Raw genomic sequence first — 24,802 nt, 5'->3', positions numbered from 1 at the left:
GTGGTGGAGGGTGCCGTGGGGTGGAAGAGCACACGTGGAGAAAAAGTGACGGAGCTTCGGCGAGAAGGCGGAGGGCTTTTTTTTGTCGTGTATCCAGCTTTTTGAGGGGCTGTGTTTTTTCTTGCTTGAGTCTGACTCTCGATCTCAAGGGGCACCATTGATGACGTCACTCGCTTTAGAAATTTTGAAATCTGATACTGGTAATTTTCCCGATTGATTCTGTGAATTAGCAGAGTTCTGCGGCGGAAAGCAAAAGGCTCTCGACGGGGAAGATGAGACGAAAAAATGAAAAAGGAAAATAAAAAATAAAAAATAAAAATAAAGCGCTAATTTCATTACATTTTTTATTTTATTTTTTTGAATAAGTGCATTACGTTTCTACTTACATTTTCCCCCCTAAATAATACTTTAATGAGACATGTAAGATATTTTAACAAAATTAAAATTAAAATTAAAATTGATTTGTAAATAAACCTTTTAAAAATTAAGATACCTACAACTTAAAATTCGGCCCAAAATATGTTTAAAATATCAATTTTATTATTTTAAATATATATACATAAACAGCACCTTAGAAATGAAATAGAAACACATCTTAATCCTTGAAATAAATAATATAAGACATGGGCATGCAGTATATATATATATACAAACACAGTCAGGAAATTAAAAAGAAAACATTCTACTAATTAATTCACAACCTGAATATATATATAGTGTTGTAGTAGGATCATTTTCCTCCAGATCAAAACCTTAATTTCTTGTCTCCAGCCGTTGTATTAAGCTAGCCTAGCTCAAAAGAGTACTTCCGTAAAGACTTAACTTCGCCGCCATACTGCAGAATTTCCGACGATCTTCTTCGGAAACGACACTTGAAAAACTAATGAAAAAATCTTCATCTATCAGGCGATCCATATATCAATTCGACACCACTGCAGCATACGGCCGCTTTACCGAAACTCAGGTAGGCCCGATCGTGGCTGTACATTATCCTACGTGGACGTTGCTCCATTTATACATATATCATTGATGTTATCCCTGCATGCAAAAGTTGAACATTTATTCCAAAATTACAATATTACCATGCATACACACACGTACTAGCGGAACCAGAATTTTAAAATCGTAAAATACAAGATCTGTATTTAAATCCGTATATAAAATAATATGGATTTGAGAAATGTTGTGGTGGCATGAGCACGTTTGGCAGTATGTTGGTCCCACCACTTGACACATGTATGATGTATGATGCATCTATACTTATACATACCTGGTTATCGCGTATACGTATCAAACATTGCGCGCCCAACCCCCGACTCAACCTCCCTTCATCCATATCAGCAGCCATAAACTTAACCTCTAAATCATCGCAAGAAACTCTCAAATTATCCTGTCTGTAAACTTGATTAGGGGACGCTAATTTAGCATCTAGAGCAATCCTCAAGCTGAAAACCACCGCCCCGTTGCTCCAATCCTGAGCAAGAGCCGATAAAACCAATCCATGCAAATTATTATTGTTATTATTATTATTAATACTACTACTACTCCCCGGGCCCACGCTGACCACCCTCTCCTCATCCGCCTCTGCCGCCGCCACGCTGAAATTCATATTGAACCTCAAATTACTCTCGACCTGAAACGAATCCAAAGTAGACGCACCGACGATCACACCCTTGTAGAACACCAGAGACCTGACGCGCTCAAAGTTAACCGCCAACTCCTCGTTCGGGTTGTAGACGATGACGTCAGCGATCCACGTGCCCCTTAGGGTTGTGTTGGTGGCGCTGAAATTCGAAACCTTAAGGGAGGCGACTTCGAACTCCGGTACGTAGGTCCCGTAGAGGAGCCACGTGGCAAGGCTCATCATGCACATGGCAGCCACGAGCACCACCATTAGAATCAGCATCATGCGGCCGAACGAAGAGGAAAACGTCTCGTTCCGAATTATTTCTCCTTGAATATAGGGTTGCTGGTTGTAATTATTGCTACTATTATTATTGTTATTATTGTAGTAGTAGCCTGCATTACTATTATTATATGGGTAATTTATGGAGACGTGGTGGAACGATGATGACTGCGGTGGTGATGGGGTGTACGGGTAGGCGGCCTGAGGGTGAGGACAGGGGATAATTGGGTACATGACAGGTGGCGTTTGAGGATACATATGATGTTGCTGTTGTGCCTGGAAATTGCTATTATCATTATACATATATTGATGATCTACGGTTTTAGGTCTCGTTTGGCTGTCGTCCGGTGAAGCCATTGCGTCGATTAGTTAATCTTCTCTCTCTCTCTCTTTCCCCCTGTGATTTTTTTGGATCAGGGGGAGAGATGGAAGCGTCGTGCACTAGGAAAAACGACGATGAAAGTGCATGCGCAAAAATTAATGATGTTTGAGTTTGATTTATATTAGTTTGTTTGACTTTAATGGATAATTAAGACAACAAAAAAACAGGGGGGTCAACGCAAAGCTTGGAGTATGTTAATTGAAAGTGAGACCGTTGATTATAAGCTGTGGAGGAGAGTGAAACAAGGGGTGATGAAAATAGTAGTATGTTGTAAAGTTCAATTAATCAAATAAAACTAGATTACATATGAAATGGAGAGTTTGAATTTAATAAGAGAGTTTAGAGAAATAATCATTACGACATTTATATATGCACCAAGAGAGATTCGAACTCATGAACAATATATACCTCTCCGAACAACGAAGAGTCTTAAAAAAAAAATCGAAGAATTGAATTTGGATTAGGCCATCCAAACTTGAGACGAAAGAAGAGATTCGAACCCGTGCCGATTGATCTCGATCAATACCATTTAAGCTAATCTTTAGTGACAATGACAGTAATTACACAAGCAAGTTAAAGTAAAATGAATAACAGAAGCAGTTAGAGTTAGGAAAATTCAGCATTAACTTGTAATGGAAGAGTCAATTAATCTCTAATCACCAAAATATACACCATGCAATTAAGCTTCCGTTACGAATACCGGTTTACGAATTTACGAACAACACTAAAGTCTAAAACTAAAATACCGATTCACGAATTTCCTCAACTCAAACAGCTACGAGAATCAAAGCAGAAAAAAAAAACAAAAAACATGAATATTTCCCTCCCTTTTCGAGGGCATAATGGTCAAAAAATCAATACCAGTAACAACCATCACGAATAACCCAAGAAATTATCTCAAGTGGGCCTACCATCCCGAGTTCCGGACTCACTAACTACCGGGTCATTAACGCAGTGATGGAACGGCGTCGGGACGCCATTTTTCTGCGCGTTCCAGCACTCCTCGCAGTTATTCTTCTTTGGCTTAGCCTTCTTCTTCGTCTGCAATCTTGAATTAACACTCTTCTCAAGCGGAGGAAACGAATCTAAACTCAGATTAGGATCCGAAACATCCCCCGGCTCCGTTGGCGGTGCCGTTTGATGATTCTCCCTCTGATTTTGAACGCTCGCCATTTGCGACTGACCTTGAAGTTCATCAAGCTTCGTCTGAGGGTTCAAATCAGCCCGACCCGAAACATGACCCGGCCCAAATTTCAGCCGATCCAAATATGGGGTCGCCATTGCCGTTTGATAATTCTCCTCCCTCTGATCAGTTTGAATGCTCGCCGTTTGCGACTGACCTTGAAGTTCATCAGGCTTCATCTCAGGGTTCAAATCAGCCCCACCCGAAACATGGCCCGACCCCAAGTTTGGCGGATCTGAATATCCGGTCGCCATTTCCGTTTGATAATTCTCCCCCTGATCAGTTTGAGTGTTCGTCTTTTGCGACTGATCTTGTAGTTCATCAGGGTTCAAATCAGCCCGACCCGAAACATGGCCCGGCCCCAAGTTTGGCGGATCTGAATATCCGGTCGCCATTGCCGTTTGATAATTCTCCTCACTCTGATCAGTTTGAATGTTCGTCCTTTGCGACTGACCTTGAAGTTCATCAGGCTTCAAATCAGCCCGACCCGAAACATGGCCCGGCCCCAAGTTTGGCGGATCCGAATATCCGGTCGCCATTGCCGTTTGATAATTCTCCCCCTGAGTTTGAAGGTTCGCCCTTTGCGACTGACCTTGAAGTTCATCAGGCTTCATCTGAGGGTTCAAATCAGCCCCACCCGAAACATGACCCGGCCCAAAGTTTGGCCGATCATATCTGGTCGCCATTGCCCTTTCATAATTCTCCCTCTGAGGTTGAAGGTTCGCCATTTGCAACCGTTCACTTTCATCAAACTTCATCGGAGCGTTCAAATCAGCCTGATCCGAAACATACCCCGGCCCCAAGTTCAGCCGACCCGTAACATACCCCGGCCGCCGATGCGTAACATACCCCGGCCGCCGATCCGGAACATACCCCGGCCCCAAGTTCGGCCGATCCGGAACATACCCCGGCCCCAAGTTCGGCCGATCCGGAACATACCCCGGCCCCAAGTTCGGCCGACCCGAAAAATGCCCCGGCCCCAAGTTCGGCCGACCCGAAAAATACCCCGTCCCCAAGTTCGGCCGACCCGAAAAATGCCCCGGCCCCAAGTTCGGCTGATACGAATACCCGGTCGCCATTGCCGGTTGATAATTCTCCATCGGAGTTTGAACGCTCGCGCTTCGCAGCCGTTCAAGTTCATCAAGATTCATCCGAGCCGGATCCGAAACATGCCCCGTCCCCAAGTTCGGTTGACCCGAATACCCGGTCGCCATTGCCGGTTGATAATTCTCCCTCCGAGTTTGAACGCTCGCGCTTCGCAGCCGTTCAAGTTCAACATGATTCATCCGAGCCGGATCCGAAACATGCCCCGGCCCCAAGTTCGGGTGATACGAATACCTGGTCGCCATTGCCGGTTGATAATTCTCCCTCCGAGTTTGAACGCTCGCTCTTGCAAACTGACCTTGAAATTCATCAAGATTCATCCGAGGGTTCAAAAAAGCCAGCTGCGCTTGCGTATTTTGTCGGGGAACCAGCGCCGGTTGATTCCTCGGTAGCGTAGTCAGATTGTCCGCACCCCAAATACTAGTACTAGAATACAAAGTGTTTGCCGGTTGATAATTCTCCCATTGAGTTTGCCTTTTCAAGTAGATGAAAAAGCAACGTTTCTTCAGGCTACATACTTGGCGGAAGTTGGTCCATGGGTTTACCAGAAATGCAGGACGATCCAGCGAGATCGTCGGTTCACCGTTCTCATCCAGCGGGACGACGTATGTCCAAATTTGATCCGCCGTCGACACCCGAATTCTATTTTTTATCATCAACTGAAGAATACCGAATTCCATGGCTTGATGAATTTCGATATCTCCCAACTCGTTCACCATCTCGTTGTCGTGGAAAAACAACGGGAACACCGTCGTGCCGCTATCCTCCATGACTGAATCTGTTTCTCACGTAACCGCTACTAACTGTATTTTATTATAAAAAAAGGGGGGAGAATTTTGAATGCCGATGAGAGAGAGACGGAGGCTTATTTATAATTGGGTTTTGAGCCGAGGGTATATTGGTGTAATTAAAATATTCCTCCGGGGTAATTGGGGAATTACACTATTTTAAATCAGTTATACTGTTGTACCGTCCTCTCGTATATCTTGGAGTCCAAGCAAGATGAAATTCACTAATTAAATTAAAAAATACATTATTAAAACTTACAAGTAAAAGAGGGGTAATTATGGAATTTTCTTTATAAAAAAACAGTGTTAGTTAGAAATTAAAATAACACAAATTCGGCCAAAAATGAATTATTTGATCAATTGGATTCAAGTAATCTTCAATTTTCAAAAAATTATAATTAAACATTTTACAGAAGAGTGGTAAACTGGTAAAATCGTAATTGTGATACATATTGAAATTTAGGCCCGTATTTGTTTGACGGGCCTTCTAAAAAAGGTTCTTTCAATTTATGCCTGTATTTGTTTTCCTAATGACTAATATTTGATTATAGAAAAACATTGATATTCTATTTTATTTAAAAAGATGAACAAATGGATATTGAGATTGACCAGCCACCTTCTTAATTGCCTATATATATTGACATCAATATGTATTGATTATAGATATATGTATGGATATATCATATATATGAATCATGCATGTACATATCAACGTCACAGTTTCTTGATGAAGCACTTTTCGACGAGCTTCTTCGAGCGTAGTATACTACGTACCACGTGGCACATGGTTTTCGATAGTTAGGGAAACATACAGTTTGGACAAGTTCACGAGTCGGTTGCAAAATATTGTCGACGCAATTGATGACGTCGACAATTTAAGGATGAAATGATGACAAGCGCAACGTGATTTCTTGTACGGATTCTTTTGTTGATAAGAAAGTGCGCTTATCGACTGTGTCCGTCAGCTCATCGACCGCTGATCTGGCATTGCGTATGTGGGTCCCAGCAGCTAATATTATATTTGACGGAACGCTAACCAACGAGGCCATGCCACACATTCTCTGCTCATTGTACGTCATGCACCGCGGATTTTCCGACTCGACCTGCAAAGCTCGCATATATTTCATTTGACAGATAATAATTCTCCGAATTTACAAATAGAATATTTATTATGTCCAAATGACTACTTATTATCAAATTATAATTCGATCATATGATAATAGTAGAGTGAAGATATATACTAATTCATTGCATGCAGACATGTGTCACCTTTCTTAATGGGGAAGATGACATCATCGTGACGATCAAATATCTGCGAATGGGTCAGGAATTATTAAGCCCGTCTAAATTACAGTTAAATGGGCTTCGTAAAAGTCAACCCGCTACTCGATAATGGCCCGTTTGAAACCACAGGCGCTTTTGTTTTTACTTTTATATGAAATTTTCTACATCTAAAGGAAAAGATTAAATATTATTTAATATTTACTTTTGTAATATAGTCCCACTCTACGCGCCTTTGTCAAATAGGACTCAAGTTAAATGTAACAGGTGAAGGCAATATCAGATAGTCAAAATCAGCTGCCTTGACGAAGCAGAATCTCTTATTAATAAAATATATATACAATTAGATCAATATTATTTTCCCAATTATTATTATTATTATTAATTGGGAAGCAATTTAGGTGGTGGAGAGTGATTGTAAGAAGTGATAATAAATGTACTAATATCAATTTTAATTTTCAACATGAATAAGTAACTCCACTACTTTTCAAGTAGTGTGTAATATGTACTTTATTCATAAAAGAATGATTAAAAAAACAAATTAAGATACAATATCTCAATGAATGGAAATAATCCTTGCACCACAAACAATTTTTTCAATCTTTATCATAAAAAAGTTGTAATTCGTGGTACTTAACATATATAGACATACTTTATTAGCCTTTCCGACTTTATAAATTAAAAGCAAAAATATATTAGTGTTATTAAATGGTAAATTAATCAATTGTATACATTTGTTATTTTTAAAGATTAATTGATTTGAACCGTAGATCTATACATGATCATACACACCCCTATATATGTATATGTGCTTAGTGAGTAGTTATTTAATTAAATCTACAGTTCAAAATCATCCGGTATAAATAAGCAGATGTAACATCTAACTTCCTGTTTAAATAAAAAATAGAGAATATCATATAAAAATAATTAATTTTTATATATTATTGGAATAAAAACCAAATTGATTTCGACATCGACCAGAAAGATCACCGAAAGCTTACATGCATCTCCACACCACTTCCTCATTGTTCATCTCTTATTAAAAACTATATATTATTTAAAACTACAAACATAATTAAATAGATAACTATACTATAATATAAAATTACAGAAGTATATATATTGTTTTAGCACTATAGTCTATATATCACTGATTCACATGTCACCGCCACAAATACATCATCGACCCACGTACACGCAGTCTCATGCATTAGTACGGCCACATATTTATTATTTATTTATTTATTCATATATTATTATTATTATTTAAGGAAAATATCGACAGCGCAAGGTCTAGCTAGCTAGCTGATATCTCACTGAGGCGGTGGCGGCGGTGGGTGGCGGTTCTCCTTCTCCGGCGATTCCTCAGCCGACGCGCTGCCATCAACAACCACAACGACAACGTGCTCCTCGCTATCATTAACGGGTTTCACAACCCCTCGATGAATAATCACTTGCTGATGAAGTTCACATGCTTTTGACGACTTTGGATTGTTCTTGAAACACGCTTTTAGCGAAAGCTCGTTGACCGACTCATAAATTTTGTCAACGCCGTCGTTGATATCGATAAGTACGGACGCGACTACGAGAAGCGGCATTATTTCTTGTAAGTCCGCTTTTGCCGATAGTAAAGAAGAGTTTTCGAGTGCGATTTTTAGGTCATCTGCTGCTGATTTGGAATTCTGCAAGTGGGCCCCAGCAGCTAGTAATGGACGAAACGCTGTCGTTTTAACTGCTGACGCTAATTCTTTTAGTGCCTTGCCGGATTCCATGCTCATATTCATGCACGATTCTTTGATTTTCATTTTTACTTCTGATTCTACCTGCATGCATGCATGTTACAATTCAGTTAATTTCAATCATAATTAATGATTATGTCAAAGTGATTAGTGATTAATTAATACGTACTAATGACTGGGATTTAGAGTTAATGTATCCGTTAAGTGATTGGATTAGGCATGCACAATCCCTGGCTAGAGCCCCAATCTTCAAGTATTGTTTCCATGGATGATTAAACCTAAATCGACCATGAGGAGGCTCCCACCATGCAAAATTTGCCTGAATTAATATTTAATCCAAAATCATTATATATGAATCAAACTAATATATATGTAATCATACAAGTTTTATGTATGAGAATATATAGTTAAATTTACCAAAGATTCTTCAGTGGCCTTCGAATTAAGCACGCTTTTATATCCCTCGAGAAACGACTTTTGATCACCGTGCTTGCAAGATGAATTGATCTTGCCACTTTCATCACCGTGAAATATAAGAAATTCGGTTCCAAAACCTATAATTAAAAGTCAAATTTCCAAGAAATAGAAATACATATTAGTGCATGAAAAAGCATACACCATTAAAATAGAAACGTGTAACCGTCGCTTTTTTTTCGTCTTTATTGCTAGACGATGAATTTGTCTTTTTGTAATTTACTTTTTCTATCACGTGTGTATATATGTACCTTCTAAGAAGGCACCAAGCTTTTCGATATTTGCAGCAATAAGATTATGCAAATCTTGACCCGCCCAAACGGGGCAGACGAATATGGATATCACAATACATGATGCTCCGCCTATGAGAATGGTGGAAAGCCTTCTATGGGCCAAGTGCAAGATTTGGTCGACCCGGAAACCCGATACAGCCACTAAACTGAATGTCAGTATAAATATCAGCACCCCGTAATCGTACTTCCTCTTCACATTCGGAAAAAACCTCGTAAACGTAGATGTTGTAGCTGCACATTATAATTTGATCGTAAAAAATACGTAATCTAATCTTTTATATATTAATGTAATTTACTTTAATGCATTTATTATATATACCTAGAAAGAAGACCATTAGCCCAAGAACAACTGGCTCTCCTTTATCACCACAAAGAGCGGCCAAGTACTCGGCTCCGACGCCTAGGGCACCAGCTACCAACGTTGCACAACCTCTGTTTAAGCTTTTCGATAGGGTTCCGCCTTAAATTAAAAAAAAAAGAAAAAAAAAAGAAAGAAGGTCAATAATTAATTAAAAAAAAAGTATATTATATTAATTGAAAATATATAATGATTTATGAAATATATAACTTACCGACAGTGAACTCAAAGACGACGACAACCGTTAAGATAGCCCACATTCCGGCCTGTCCGAATCCGTTGTAGAGAGGCCTGAAGTAGTAGAATAACGACACTAACGTTAGGGCGAATCCAACTTTCATGGCGTGTATGATTCTTCGCGGATCTTCTTCTCCGACTCTCTTGGTTTCTTTCACGGTCTCCATGAAAATGGATTTGATCTTTCTAGCTATGGACTTCATTTTCAGACCAAATGCACATTCACTACCAAGAAAATAGTGGGGTTGTGAGAGAGTGTGTGAAAATGGAGAAAACCACGCCCTATATGTGTAATGCAATTTTGATTGTGGACTTGCTATATTTATAGACAAATTTAAGAGAGAGAGAGAGAGAGAGAGAGAGAGAGAGAGAGAGAGAGAGAGAGAGAGAGAGAGAGAGAGAGAGAGAGAGAGAGAGAGAGAGAGATGCAGATTTTGGAGGGTAGTCACCTTCCCACATTAATGAAAGTTTGAAAAGTGGTGGGGGATTATGAAATTGATGATACGATACGACATATAGTTTATTGATATTTTACTTTCTATGTTTGATAATTGCTATATATATGTGATGACAAAAAGCAGTTCCTTCACTATCACTAGTCTAGGTTGTTCATCAGTGGACTTTTGCTTGGATTTCAATTATTATTTTAAGTTACTGCCTTACAGCTTTTACTCCACTATAATTAAACAAAATTAAAAAATAAATTAATTAATTAAGTAGCCAAATTCCACTTCTCTTTCTCACTTTTTTTAACATTTTAATATTAGTGTTGCATTATAAATTTATTCTCACAGTTTTATTTATTTTTTCTATATTTAGATGTTGTGTGTATATGTATTTTAAAATTAATTTCATCAAGAAAATTAAACTGCAAAATAAATTTTATGCCGTGACTTATACGGAACCTGTTAAAGCACCTGGAAATTAAATGGGGTAATAAGGTTTTGAGGTTGACAATCAATGAATGGTGCAGAAAAAGACAAAAAATACATAAAAAAAATGTATATATAATTAGATATGGAGATAAATGTCAAAGTAGAATTTATGAAAAGTTGACTTGAGTCTCTTAAAAGTACGGTCTCATTCAACTCTGTGTACGGAAACTCGGAATAACGCTTCATTTATGACATCATGATTTTTTCGATTTTTAAATGTTTATTTATTGCTTTTCCGTATAATTTGTTTACGCCATTGTTTCTGTCGGAGATGTGATGTGATGTTTATGGCCTTGAATTCTAGCACTATTTAAGGTTTCATTCACACATCGAAACTAGATATTATGCAGATTTACGGCCAACAGTCACTCGGTGAAAATAACGAGGTGTAGAATTTAATTTCCCATGTTTCACCGTAGTTTCTGAGAAATTTCCTGCATTTAATTTGGAAAACTTTAGGAAATAACCCTTTTATATGGTACAAAAGATTGTTAGAGACAAATAAATGATAAGGATTTTATAATTATTTGAATTTTTTATATGAAGAGATAAATAAAATAGCACAAATAGAGTGGTAATTAGAAAGGAGAGAGAAGTCATTTCCTACCATTATATGTTTATTAATGGTTGTTTAAGATAAATTAGAAAGGAGAGAGAAGTCATTTCAGCTGTCGTTTTCCCGCGAAAGTGGCTTAAAATAATTCTATATGAGGAATTTAAAATAACAAATATTGAAATATTAAAAATATACGAAACATATATATATATCAAAATTAGTAAATACATTTTACAAACTATAATACCGATACAAAAAAACATAATACAGTTTAGTTTCAATAGGCTCAAAAAAATGCCACCGAACAATTCGAATTCACACTCCGTTAGTTTTCCGACTGTCACCGTCCAAAAGACCCAGCCTTCGCTTAGCAACTTTGGACCTATAACACCACACTTCAAACGCCTCCGTCAAATCTGGATACCTAATCTGTTTATTCTCCAACCACTCCGTCAAAATTTCCGCTTGGTCCGACGAAGGCAATGCAAGAATCATCAAAACAAACGCCCCTTCCAATGTTTGCCACACCTCATCATCCGATTTCACCGCCACATCTCCGCCACCACCACCATTATCATCGTCGGAAACCACCACGGAATCATCGGAAACCGCCACAGAGTCATCAACCGAAGACTTAACGAGCCTCACAAACGCAAGCCACACTTTAACTAAGTGAAGTCGTTTGACACTAGGCAAAACAACACTACCATAAGCTACCGTTTCCAATACTTTAGCAGTCACCTCGAGAACTTTCAACTTCGCCACCCCAGTTAATAAAAACACCACCTCAGCAACTCTCACTATCTTCACCGAAGCCTCCACCCACGTGTCAACAAAATCACCCCATATTTCCAATTTCGCCACTATCTGAAAAGCCCACGATAAATCACTCAAATGCGCCTCGAACAAGCCCATTTTCGTTTCTTCGTCAACTGATTCAAGAACATTCACAAACCTAGCCAACAATCCATTCACACAATCCCTTACTTCGGATTTGACTTCATCATCCGCGGTCAACAGAGGGGCATCGTCATCCTCAGTCAGCATATACTCGATCTGCTCCTGAGCAGAGGTTTTCAGATCCTTCATTTCACACTCGGGCGATGACGTGGCGAATCTGATGGCTGACACAAAAATCTTGACGACGGTCCCACGGTTGACCGGCTGTAGACGAGCGAGTACTTGCTCTGCTTGTGAACCCATTTTCGGTATCGTCTTCAATATTTCTTCTTCCTCGGATTCTTCCCAAGGAACAGCTTCCAAATAACCGACACAGGTGGAAATAATTTGCGGGCATCCAAGTTCGAAAGCTACTCTTAAAATGCCAATAGCATTTGCCACATTGCACAAATCAGTCACTGTCACGTCTGATTGGGCGTAGAAGAATCTAAGAACTGTAATCTGATAGTCAAAGTCACGTTCTTCACAGTGAACTTCCACACAGTTACGCGAATCAAGAATCTGGCACGTCGGCCAATTTTCGGATAATCGATCGGCGAAATACTTGCTTTTCTTTACGATAATATGGGAATGGCAGTAAATCCATTCATCACGGCCTTCGTGCGTTCTAATCCTAACAACAACATCACTGGTTGATCTATCACCAATCTTGAGTGGCTCCTTTGATTCGTTATCCTGTAATAATTATCAAAAAATGAAACACGGATAGTCGTAAATTTTTAGCAGACGTGATTCGTAGATATTACAAGGAAGTGAGAGAACTCACTGATAATTCCATCTACCAATTAATTTCGGACTAAGTATTGAAGCTTTTGGGTATTACTATGCCTGTCAAAGCAGATGAAAAGATCGGTAATCAGTGAGTAAGTTTCTTTTGCGTCTCTTTCCTGTTAAAAGATAGTGTTCCATTTTGCACCTTTGTTCTCTTTATAGATTCTTGATTTGTTAAACATTAATACTAATATTACAAACCGCGAAAACTATAGCACGCTGATTCAACAAAACAACTAAATTACGGTCAACAAATCATGTTATACGGCATCATGATTACAAAAAAAATACGAATAAACGCGTTTAACGACACATCACACTTAACATTATTTAAACTTACGAAACTAGACAATGTGATATTGAACAACCAGAATTCATAATATTAACAATGCCAAATTAATAAATAAATAAAACAGGAATTCAAAATATTAGCACAGGAAACTGTAAAATTGGGTATCCAAGTATACCCAATTTTCTCGGGCCCTAATTATGTAAGAAACCACTGATGAGTTGGCAACTATTAATTACCACTGGAAACTGTAAAATTGGGTATCGAATAATCAGAAATCCGAAAAGGAGCAGTAAAACAGCTGAAAAAGTAACAAAAATCGCAGTAATATATCTCTCCGTTGCAATAAAAAAATGATGATTTCGAAGAATCTGAGCTGCTTTCTTTTTTTCTTTTACAGTTAATGAAACATAAGAAACACGAGGCCGAGACGGAATCGAATTTCCGACATGTACAAAATAAGTAATACCTTGTCTTTAGTTTCTGCAATTGGGGATTTCTTCGTCTTCCTTCCATGGTTAGGTTGCAGTGTGAAAGCATATTGCATCATCAGACAACTGGGCCACCATTTTATATGTTTATTGGATCAAAATCGTTAATGGCCCAATTGACGGCTTCGTTTATCTAATCTACTAAATTCTATGTTATCATAAAATATGAATAATTTTAGTCCAAACAAATATATTGTATAATATTTATGAATAACAAATAACAATATATTAAAAAAAATTATTACAAGAGGCAAACACTTGAATTAACCTGAAATGTCATTTATTCTCGTAGCCTTTATTACCGAAACGACACCGTTTGTTTGTAATCTAATTTTTTTTTTCTCTTTTCTCTCTTTTTTATTTCTTTTTTATTTATTTTTTGAGAACGTTTATTAGGGTATAAGAAAATCCATAAATTGACAATTTGACGCGGGATACTAGCGAGCGGTGACTGCGAGTAAAGTCAGTTGACCGTTGACTTATCTCTTTGACTAATTGACTCATCGCCCGACATTAGTACGAAAATTGTGTACTTATGTAAACGTAGGTTATTTCTATGCTATTCATCATAGACTGTGTTCGTATTTGGAATTAGAATTCGTTTGGTTACACTTAATTTAAATAATTGATAAGTTTTTACTATCGATAAGTTTATCATTCTTTGAATTTTTAGTATTTTTTGAAAAAAAAAAACACTAAACACTTTGAAAACATCTTATAAACTCTTAAATTTGAATCATATTGTACTTTTTTAACTAAATATATGTTTAACCAAACTAAAATCAAATATCCAACTGTACCATGCTACTATAAATCAATTTAGTTCACAAAATAAGTAGTATTAATAGCATTAATAAATAGTATAATAGTAATTACTATTTTTTCTTGCATTGGCCATGTGAACACAAGACTTCATTAATATTCCCACGACTAAGTTTCCTTCTTTCTCATAATTTTTCACACACAGACAACACACCAATTTCCTAACAGCCGCGTTCTCTTACCAGATCCTAACTGAATTTCACACATTCTTGATATATATATATATATATATCCATTTTTATGAATCAGCATTTTTTAATTAATAAATGGGAGAAATGAGCATAGAAAATATACCAGAGTACTTTATCTGCCCAATCTCACTCCAGATAATGAAAGATCCGGTGACGGCGGTTTCCGGTATAACCTACGACCGAGATAGCATCGAGCACTGGCTTTTCGACACCCACCACACCATCTGCCCCGTCACCAAACAGCCTTTGCTCACAAACTCCGACTTTTTAATCACTCCGAACCACACGCTCCGCCGCCTCATCCAGGCCTGGTCCACCGTCAACTCACCCTACGCTGCCGCCAGCGGCGGCGGCCAATGTATCCCTACGCCCAAGACTCCTGTCACCAAATCCTATGTTGCTAACCTTGTGAGAAAACTCCGCATCCCGAGTTTGCAGATGAAAACCCTTGAGAAATTGGAAGCTCTGGCGGCGGAGATGAACGAGAGGAATAGGGTTTGCATGGTTGAAGCTGGTTTGGCTGAGGGTTTGTTATGTTTCGTGGTTTCGTGTTACAAGAGTGGAGAAAGTAATAATGGTCTGGAAGTAGCACTTAGTATTCTTTACACTGCTCGTGTTTTGATTTTATCGACTGATGAAAACGATGATGAGATCATCATGGATTCTTTGATGTGGGTTTTCGGGTTAACTGACAGCGAATCATCGGCGAAGTTGAAATTTCACGCGTCGCACGTGCTGAAATCCGTGGTTAAGAATTCGAACCCTCGCTTGCTCGAGAGGCTGAAACCTGATTTCTTCAGAAATATTGGTTCTTATTTACGTGGAGGGGACAATATTAATGCACTTTTGTACGTCTTCTCGGAAGCCTGCAAGTGGGGGAGAAACAGGGCGGCGATGGTGGAAGCGGGGGTGGTTTTCGATCTGGTTGAGGTTGAGCTGAGAAGAAGCCCGGCGGCGGCGCCGGAAAAGAGAACGACGGAGCTTGTGCTGGGTGTGATACACCAGCTGTGCTCTTGCGCGGAGGGAAGGGCACAGCTTCTGAGCCACGCCGCCGGTGTGGCGGTGGTGACGAGGAGGATGCTGAAGGTATCTCCGGCGGCGGACGAGAGGGCGGTGATGATAGTGTGGCTGATATCAAAGCACTCGGCGACGAGTGGGGTGGTGACGGAGATGTTGAGGGTTGGAACGGTGGCGAAGCTTTGCATGGTAATGCAGGCAAACTGTGGGACCCACCTGAAGGAGAAAGCTAGGGATATTCTCAGAGCACATTGTACTGTGTGGAAAGATTCCCCTTGCGTTGAAGTTGCTACCTTAACTAGGTTTACCAGGTGACACCGTTGTTAACTGCACATTAATTAATTAATTAATTAATTACACTATTAGTTACTTGTCAAATGTTTTTTTTATCTTCTAAATAAATTCTAATTCTTGCAATAAAATTATTTGATTTATTTCAATATTCTGTCAATTATATATTCTATGAACTATAGAACCCAATTCAGATTTAATTCAAATGAACCATATTTGATTACTTTAACTTAATATTTTAATTATAATTATCAAGTAATTTTAATAAAATTCGCATTTTATTATAATATTGTGGACTTTAGTAAATGGGTTTTTAGCCCCTTGAGAAGTGTTAGGACATGTGTAGCCATTTCAAACAATGTTAGAGAAAATGTTGACAAGTGTTAGTGATGACTCATCATTTTGTATGTATAAATATTAAATAGATATACAAGTCAATGGATGAAAGACAACTTTGGCTAGCATTTTTCATTCTCTACTCTCTCTATCTTTCCCGCTCACATAGTATATTATATTATATTGTGTATAATATTATATTATATTATATTATATAGAGTGTGTATATATACTGATCCGGACCAATTACCGGACTAAGAAGCCCAAAACGAAGGCTCGGAAGAATTAAAGAATAGTTTAGCTGGATAAGGATGACCCAAGAAAGGAAAGCCCAGTCCTTAAAACCCATCCCCGCTCCCTCGAGCGACGACAAAGGAGGAGATCGGATTCCCGAGCAGACCAACGTAACTCGAGAAAGCCCGAAAGCCACGGCAAGCACGGGAAAGGAGACATAAATGCGCTGACAACGTCCCAGCAGCGTATTAAAAGCTCTGGCAGTAGCATTTAATGCCATAATAACTAGGTGCGGTCGGAAAAAACGGGGAACAGTCAGAAGGAGGACTACCTAACGCGCCTGGGACTGACTACTAGGAGAGTTATCGTGATCCTGGCCACCCGTCCTCCAGCAGGTAAAGTACCCTATATGGCCGATTCAACCGAGATTTGAGGCCTAGGAAATATGGGCTAAGGTATATAAAAGGAGGTATAAAGCCCACCAAAGAGACAAGTTTTTTCATATACATTCCTTTTTATACACGATAAGTAAGCATAATAATCAACCTTCGAGATTACACGTGAGCCTTCACTGACATGACTAGGGCTGGGCAAAAATTACCGAATACCGATTACCACGGTATACCTACCAACAATTACCGAATAAATACCGAACTATCGGTTACCACTACATTTGGTACGGTATCGGTACCGTACCATTATCTTACGGTACGGTAGCGGTATTGTATCTTCAAAACCATGGTAATACCGTACCGTACCGTAACTTTGTATTTTAAAAATTAGTTAATATATTTTACCCTTTATATTGTAAATATTAAAAATATAGTCAACAAGTATTATAAAATAAAAATAAAAAACAAGAATAAACATATGATACATATTATATATATTATATATATACATAATTCTATTTTTTTTTATTATTTCCATATATTTATTCAAACTCAATATTTAATTTGGTTCTCGTTAAAGTTTTTTATTTCACGTACTTCTTTAGTTTCAAAGTCCAACTAATCTCTTATTGGTGGAATATTTTTTGCCATAATTTTCTTCTCCCTTTCCCCCCCCCCCCCCCTAAGTTCTCACCCTTTTGTTTCATTTGCATTATTACAACATAATTTTTTTTATTTATCTTACTTAAACCATGAAACTTTTTGCTCATTAGTTTCTACAATTTTTCTATACATATCTTAGTAATCATTAGTTAATTGAAGCAACATACGCTATTACGGTCGTATAATGTATATTCATGTAAATTGTTTGATTACCATATTCATTTGCTTAATTTGTTGTATTTATGCATTTAATTAGTATTCATCTTAATTATTGTATCATCCGAGTTCATCAACAAAATGACGTACGGTAGATTACCACGTACCGATCATACCGTACCGAAACTAACGGTATACCGAATAACGGTATACCGCAATTGTTGGTACGGTAACGGTATAGAATTTTTCAATACCGAAAGATACGGTAGGTACACGGTATTGAACAAAATGTTCGGTAACCGTACCGAAACCACCCCTAGACATGACAGTTGGAGTGCCAACTCCGGCGTCAGTCCGGTTTCTTTTCTTGCAGGGTCACTAACCTCTGCAAAGAAGATACGGGATCGTGTTTCTTTCGAACGGATCATATATATATATATATATATTAATTAGTTCCATATTAAATATTAAAAACTAGTTAATATTAATTAATTAATATTATTCACACCATTAGTATTTGTAATAAATATTTAATACATTATCTAATATTTATTTCACAACACATTCTGATTTTTGAAGTTATTACTTTAATCTAATGTGATAATAAGACAGTACTATTAATTTAAATTATACTACTTTATGCATATAATATCTGAATTTTAGTCCGATAACAAAAAGCCCACCAGGCCCAATCCCCCTAATAAAAGCATGCAATTAATCCAAGGCCCAGAATGTGTAGCATACTGCCATTTATTTTTAGGGGTGGGTTTGGTAGGGCAACCGAACCAAACCCGCCGAATCACTACCATTACCAAACTTTCGGTATTTTAAAATTCATTACCATTGTCCTGCCAAAAAGTTCGGTACACCAAAAATTCGGTACGGTAGGATATGGTAATGATAATTACCAAACATATGTTATCTACTATTTAAGTCTAAATTGAATATCATTTTTTCAAAGCAATTCAAGGCATATATGTTTAAAATGTACAAAACTAGTTTTTTAAAATATAAATATTCAAAATATATGTTCTTAATTTACCCAATATAAAATATTTCTTAACTAAAATTATAACATAAAATTTTTTAACATTAATTATATCATTATTAATGAAAGCAGCTTAAAATAGTTTTGACATATCTAAAGAGTATAATTAATTTTAACTAATAGTAGTTAATTAGATACTATTTTAACTTTTTATATATGATAAATGAATTATTAAAATAAAATTTTATTTATCAATAATATTTCGGTAAGGTAGGGCAATATACCATTGTAATAATATTGAGTGTCGTTGCCCTACCAAAACTTTTCGGTAGGGTACGGTAATAATTCGGTAGAAATATTTCGGTAGAGAATCAGTAGGATTCGGTAGGGCAATGGGTTGGTACAGTGGTGGATTTACTAAGGGGCGGGGGGGGGGGGGGGGGCAGCCGCCCCCAGAAAAAAATATTCCAACTTTTTTTTTATTGTTTTTTGGCATATTATTATACAAATATGTGTTTTTGCCCCCCTATTTTTATTTTCTTCTCTATTCTTTTATGTAATTTTATATATTCTTTCTCTATTTGTTATTACAATATAAAATACAACTACTAAAATATATATTTTTACTTCAAAATTATAAATATATACTTATTTTAGCAATATTTTGTGAATAACCCGAAAAAAAATTCGGGGGCGCTGCCCCTGAAATCTCCAAAATTATAACCACCCGTTGGATATATTTTTTCCTAAAAAATTCGCCCCCCTTAAAATATTGTCTAGATCCGCCACTGGGTTGGTAGGGCAATTTGGTAAAAAACACCCACCCCTAGCCATTTTTGTATTTTTTCAGCTTTTTTTTTCAATTATTATTAGGGAAATTACTGGTTTTCTAACTAACCGATTAATTTATGGTATGTCAAGTGAAAATTTTAAATTTTATATTTAAAATGTTCTTAAGCGATGAGCATAATTATCTAATGAAAACAAATCTTGACTTTATATTAAACATATATTTTTTATTTAAACAAGAATTGAAAGCAATATAAAAAATAAAAAAAATAAAAAAATAAAAAAATAAAAAAAAAAAAGTCTGGCGGTGCTGAGGATTTGGGCAAGTAAACGTTGCCGCCGACTTAACTTTGCGTTTACTTTGGATCTGATTGACGATTCCAATTTTGCAATCTTCATTAATTTTAACCAATTTGTTACAATATTTTTCACCATTACGTGCTCACGATTAATGACCACATCTAATTCACTTTTATATTAATCATGACACCAAAAAAATTCTATCACGCTAACTTAAAAATAAGTAGCAAAATTACAACTTGTTGAATAATTAATAAAGAGTAAAGCTATTTACAGACAGACGCGGAGCCAAGATTTTATATTACATGCTGCACTGGAAAATAAATCTATTCGTAAAATTCATCCTAAATAAATTAATATAAAGCTCAAAATTTAATTATTGTAGCTCTCTAAATTACATTAAAAAAGGATTTGGGTGCGCTAAAAATGAATTGAATGTACCAATTAGATTAGGGATGTGATAAATGTTGTTTCAGTTTTCATAATGTCGTTTTGACTTCAAATGTGATTTTAACCATATTAGAGTTTGAATTTGGCAAAATTCAGAATATGGAATTTGTAGTCCTTTGAGTTAGTTTTCTAATCTAATTTAAATCGCCAAGATTGGATGTCGGTTGAGAAAGTTATGCATCAATCGATGAACACTGCCCACAACTTTGATGTTTTAAATTATGTAAAATTTAAAATGTAACTCATTCATGCATAACTTTATCATCTGACATCCAATCCAGCTGATTCATGTTGTATTGGAAAGCTATCTCAAAGGATTACGGTTTTCGTATTTTGAATTTTGTCAAATTCAAAGTAGAAAATAGTCAAAATCACTTTCGAAGTCAAAATTATATTAGTAAAATTAAAACGACATTTAATATTTCAGATTAGATTAAGCATCAATAAAATAATATTAAATATAATTGATTGAGGGTGGGCCTCAGCCCATCCCACCTTACACTAAGATCCGCCAATGCTTATTTTGAGGAACTTAGACAATTTTAGAATATAAGTAATGATTATCGGTTTAAATTATAAAATGATAGTTGTACCCAATAAAATGAAGTATATTTCATAAATATAATGTTCCTTAAGTTTTGTGGCGTTTACCCTAAACCCTCAAGGAACACATATATAAGTACTATTTCAATGGTTTGGCTTCTTCTTTCGTTTACTTTGTTTATAATGCAACTGGGATTGACTTTTATCTAATAAATTTATTTTTTATTTAGTTATATGGTGGTTTTTTTTTGTTTTATTTTAATGAAAAGTCAAGCCTAAAAATTTAGAATAGCCAACCGGGTGAGACACGAGCCAAGGCGAGCGGGGCTGAGTCAATGCGGCCAGGTGGTCCAGCACGGCCCAAGATAATGAAGGCCCATCAGCTTTAATTAATTAATTCTATTACATATATTGACTTCTCTCCATATTCCATGATGAAACAACCAAGTAAAAATGTACATAACGCCATTATCATAGTACACGTAGACAATTTATTGTAATTTTATGGATATACCCACCACCACCACCACCACTAGTAGTTGTCGGCAGCCAATTACATCCTTTATGAACATAAATAAGCACAATAAATAGAGAAGAAAAACAATTTAGACTCTACTTTCCAATGTCGCATCCATTTATTTTGAGGTAATTTGTTAAACAACTACGGTCAGTAATACTCTTTTAAATTAAGACAATCCAATTTTTAAAACTTGGTAAAAGTAATTTGTTCTCACTTCTCTAGTGTCACCTTATTTATTCAGTCTAACTAACTGAACTCCGTCAGACTCATTTAAATTCTCGCGAACTTTGTTAAATCTGCTCCATCATTGCTTCTCGTCGCCATCGTCGTTGAAGCTCTGCCACATAGCCACATAAACGTAATACGCAATCACATATGATTTTGGTTACACATATTTCCCTCCGTTGTAGCATAATAATAATGGAAAAAAAGAAATGAAGAACGTGAAGAATTGTTTGGTGTTGATTTTAGTATTGATAATGATATAAGCATCAAAATTTTAACTAAGTTGTACAAATCATCGATCTGCAAAAAAATGGATGGAGTAATTAAAAGAATAATAAATTGATAAAAAAGATGATTATATCTCGAGCTCTAAAAAGAAAAGTATTGGGAAAAAACCAAAACTAACAATATATGAAAGCCTTTGACCATCTTTAGTAAATTAAGCACGAGCTAACAAAGAATCACCATGTGTTTTTTATTTTTTACATAAAGAAAGTCAATCAATAATATGTCTTACACCTATCGCACACACATTAGACTAGGTGTAGTTTGAAAAGTCAAAGTCCAAACCCCCCAAAACAATAATTAAATAAAAATAAAAATAAAAAATACTACTCACTTTCTCCTACACACACATTACACACACAATAACACGTGTTGACTTTCACAACTATATATACTCATTCATCTCATTTCCCAAATTCATCAAAACAAAACAAAAACAAATCTTCATCAAAAAGCTTCATATTTTCACCACCGGAATATTCTCTCTCCATCAATGGCTGAAATCGAGATTCCACCGTATTTCCTCTGCCCGATCACACTCGACATAATGAAGGATCCAGTAACAGTTTCCACAGGGATAACCTACGATAGAGAAAGCATCGAGAAATGGATATTCTCCGACAAGAACAGCATCTGCCCCGTCACCAAACAGGTCCTCATCGACCCGGATTTGACTCCGAACATCACGCTCCGGCGGTTCATCCAGTCTTGGTGCACCCTCAACGCCACCCACGGCGTCGAGAGGCTGCCCACCCCAAAAGCTCCGGTCACCAGATCTCAGCTTCTGAAGCTCCTCAGCGACGCAAAGTCGTCGCAACAGATGCAAACGAAGTCCTTACAGACACTCAGATCCGTCGCTAATCAGAACCAGACTAACAGGAGGTGCATGGAAACCGCCGGAGTGGCCGAGTTCTTGGCGGCGCTGATCGTGAAAAACACGCACGAGGCATCTCGCTCAGAAGTATCCGAAGAATATTTATCCGATCTGAATAAATCCTCCGACGAGGCGTTGGCCATTATATACTCGCTCCGGTTAACGGAATCCGGGCTGAAGAAAGCCCTAAATAACGGCGACTTCGTGGAATCGTTAACTTTCGTCATGCAAAACGGCAGCTACGAGTCACGTGCGTACGCCGTCATGCTTTTGAAATCAATGGTGGAAGTAGCGGAACCCTCTTTGTTAATCAGTTTGAAACCCGAATTCTTTTCGGAAGTATCACAAATCCTGAGCGACCAGATCTCGCAGAAGTCAACGAAGGCGACGCTCAAAGTGCTGATCGGTACGTGCGCGTGGGGGAGGAACAGGATCAAGGCGGTGGAAGCCGGAGCGGTGGCGGTGCTTGTGGACCTCCTCCTCGACTCGCCGGAGAAGAGGACATGCGAAATGGTGCTGGCGGTGCTGGATTACCTCTGCCAGTGCGCCGAGGGTAGAGCCGAGCTGATGAGGCATGGAGCCGGCTTGGCCGTTGTCTCGAAGAAGATACTTAGGGTTTCTCAGGTTGCAAGTGAGAGGGGTGTTAGAATTCTGAACTCCATTTCTAGGTTTTCTGCAACTCATGGAGTTTTGATGGAGATGCTGCAGACTGGAGTTGTGGCGAAGCTGTGCTTGGTTGTTCAGGTTGACTGCGGATCGAAGACGAAGGAGAGAGCTAGGGAAATACTGAAATTGCATTCCAGGGCCTGGAAGAATTCTTCATGCATACCAAGCAATTTGATGTCTGCTTATCCATCTTGAGATTAATTCTTGTGATTGTATACGATTTTATTTTTTTTTTCCTTTTAATTTGTCAACTGTGAATAGTTTCGATTCAGTAATTAGAAAAGATGATAGAAAAATATTGGTATACGGGGCAAAAAAATGCCCATACAAAAAGAAATTTATATGTTTCAGGAAATTGAGTTTAATTCAAAAGAGTTGAACTTATTCAATTGGATTATCGTTCTTGCTTTTTGTCCTTGATTTCGATTTTTCAGATTCGTTTTTCATCTTCATATAATTATTGTGAGGGACTTAATTTTCTTTTTCTTTTTCACCATACCAAATTGGGACTTTGAAGAAGCTTGATTCATAATTCCCCCATATCTCAGTTTCACATTAGCTAATTTCATGCATGAATTTTTCGCACTATACAACTCAACATTCAAAAAAAAATTTATTTGTGACGGTGTTTTGTTTTGAATTTCCATGAGGCCAGCAGGGATGTGTAATACATATCTCAACTACTCTAATATTGTATTGTTTTTAATTCTACCCTAATTATTATTATTTAAGTGATAATGTAGGCGCTGTATATGTCAAAATTGATGGGAGTAATTTGGTCAAACAACAATATAGAAGTACAATTGACTGCTTACAATGTTTTCAAATAAAATTAAGGGTAAATTACAAACACCCCCTAGGGTATGATCAAATTACAAAAACCCCCTCTTGTTTGGATAATTACATCTACCCCCTCAACTATGATTTTTTCTTAGACCCACACCTTTATGGTGGCAAATTCAACATAGTCATCTAGATTCCGTGAAATGTGCTCTAGTTTGTACTCTTTTTGAGTAAAAAATACAGTTTCCGATGCACCACAAACTGATATATACAAGCTAAAAATCACATATTATGGTCATCTTGCTTCATAATGTAGAGTTTGAATGGAATAAAACGGGTACAAAAGTGATAATATTCCATATAATCTCGAAGATTCCATTAAATTTGATGAGTTGAGGGGGTGGTGGTTGTAATTATCCAAACAAGATGGGTGTTTTTGTAATTTGACCATACCTCAGGGGGGTGTTTGTAATTTACCCTAAAATTAATGATATTGAGACAGAAGGTTTATAAATTGGTTATTCTGATGG

At 37.2% G+C, this 24,802-nt stretch overlaps 5 protein-coding genes and 1 pseudogene across 7 annotated transcripts; 2 read left to right on the top strand and 4 right to left on the bottom strand.

The window, feature by feature from the left end:
- Nucleotides 1-520: 520 nt before the first annotated feature.
- LOC105956520 (uncharacterized) lies at nucleotides 521-2,448 on the bottom strand. The gene is made up of 2 exons (XM_012980370.2): nucleotides 1,271-2,448; nucleotides 521-1,038 (listed from the first exon to the last, which is right to left on the bottom strand). The coding sequence occupies exons 1-2, from the start codon at nucleotides 2,261-2,263 to the stop codon at nucleotides 1,033-1,035; spliced, it is 999 nt and encodes a 332-aa protein (XP_012835824.2). The 5' UTR covers nucleotides 2,264-2,448; the 3' UTR covers nucleotides 521-1,032.
- A 440-nt stretch (nucleotides 2,449-2,888) lies between these two features.
- On the bottom strand, nucleotides 2,889-5,472 carry LOC105956568 (uncharacterized). Its single transcript, XM_088826431.1, has one exon. It carries the CDS (start codon nucleotides 5,343-5,345, stop codon nucleotides 3,186-3,188), a length of 2,160 nt encoding a protein of 719 aa, XP_088682557.1. The 5' UTR covers nucleotides 5,346-5,472; the 3' UTR covers nucleotides 2,889-3,185.
- A 2,449-nt stretch (nucleotides 5,473-7,921) lies between these two features.
- Nucleotides 7,922-10,023, bottom strand: LOC105956519 (aluminum-activated malate transporter 8). The gene is made up of 6 exons (XM_088826696.1): nucleotides 9,723-10,023; nucleotides 9,470-9,610; nucleotides 9,109-9,381; nucleotides 8,801-8,937; nucleotides 8,553-8,702; nucleotides 7,922-8,467 (listed from the first exon to the last, which is right to left on the bottom strand). The coding sequence occupies exons 1-6, from the start codon at nucleotides 9,946-9,948 to the stop codon at nucleotides 7,958-7,960; spliced, it is 1,437 nt and encodes a 478-aa protein (XP_088682822.1). The 5' UTR covers nucleotides 9,949-10,023; the 3' UTR covers nucleotides 7,922-7,957.
- A 1,403-nt stretch (nucleotides 10,024-11,426) lies between these two features.
- LOC105956812 (BTB/POZ domain-containing protein) lies at nucleotides 11,427-13,858 on the bottom strand. 2 transcript variants are annotated; one of them, XM_012980715.2, is made up of 3 exons: nucleotides 13,726-13,858; nucleotides 12,963-13,024; nucleotides 11,427-12,871 (listed from the first exon to the last, which is right to left on the bottom strand). In XM_012980715.2, the coding sequence occupies exons 2-3, from the start codon at nucleotides 12,972-12,974 to the stop codon at nucleotides 11,552-11,554; spliced, it is 1,332 nt and encodes a 443-aa protein (XP_012836169.2). In that variant the 5' UTR covers nucleotides 12,975-13,024; nucleotides 13,726-13,858; the 3' UTR covers nucleotides 11,427-11,551. The 2 variants fall into 2 exon arrangements, with proteins under 2 accessions (XP_012836169.2, XP_012836168.2); XM_012980714.2 differs by lacking the exon at nucleotides 12,963-13,024 and having other exon boundaries at nucleotides 13,726-13,825.
- A 972-nt stretch (nucleotides 13,859-14,830) lies between these two features.
- LOC148766696 (E3 ubiquitin-protein ligase PUB24 pseudogene) lies at nucleotides 14,831-16,261 on the top strand (annotated as a pseudogene). The gene has a single exon (XR_016035086.1). The product of XR_016035086.1 is annotated as an E3 ubiquitin-protein ligase PUB24 pseudogene (transcript).
- Nucleotides 16,262-22,351: 6,090 nt separating this feature from the next.
- PUB23 (plant U-box 23) lies at nucleotides 22,352-23,884 on the top strand. The gene has a single exon (XM_012980418.2). It carries the CDS (start codon nucleotides 22,443-22,445, stop codon nucleotides 23,682-23,684), a length of 1,242 nt encoding a protein of 413 aa, XP_012835872.2. The 5' UTR covers nucleotides 22,352-22,442; the 3' UTR covers nucleotides 23,685-23,884.
- Nucleotides 23,885-24,802: the final 918 nt, after the last annotated feature.

Source organism: Erythranthe guttata, chromosome 12, assembly GCF_056151865.1.
Source record: "Erythranthe guttata isolate IM_541 chromosome 12, IM_541, whole genome shotgun sequence".
Classification (NCBI taxonomy): domain Eukaryota; kingdom Viridiplantae; phylum Streptophyta; class Magnoliopsida; order Lamiales; family Phrymaceae; genus Erythranthe; species Erythranthe guttata.
Note: the sequence above shows the minus strand (reverse complement) of the source record. Positions and strands in the feature narration are given on the sequence as shown.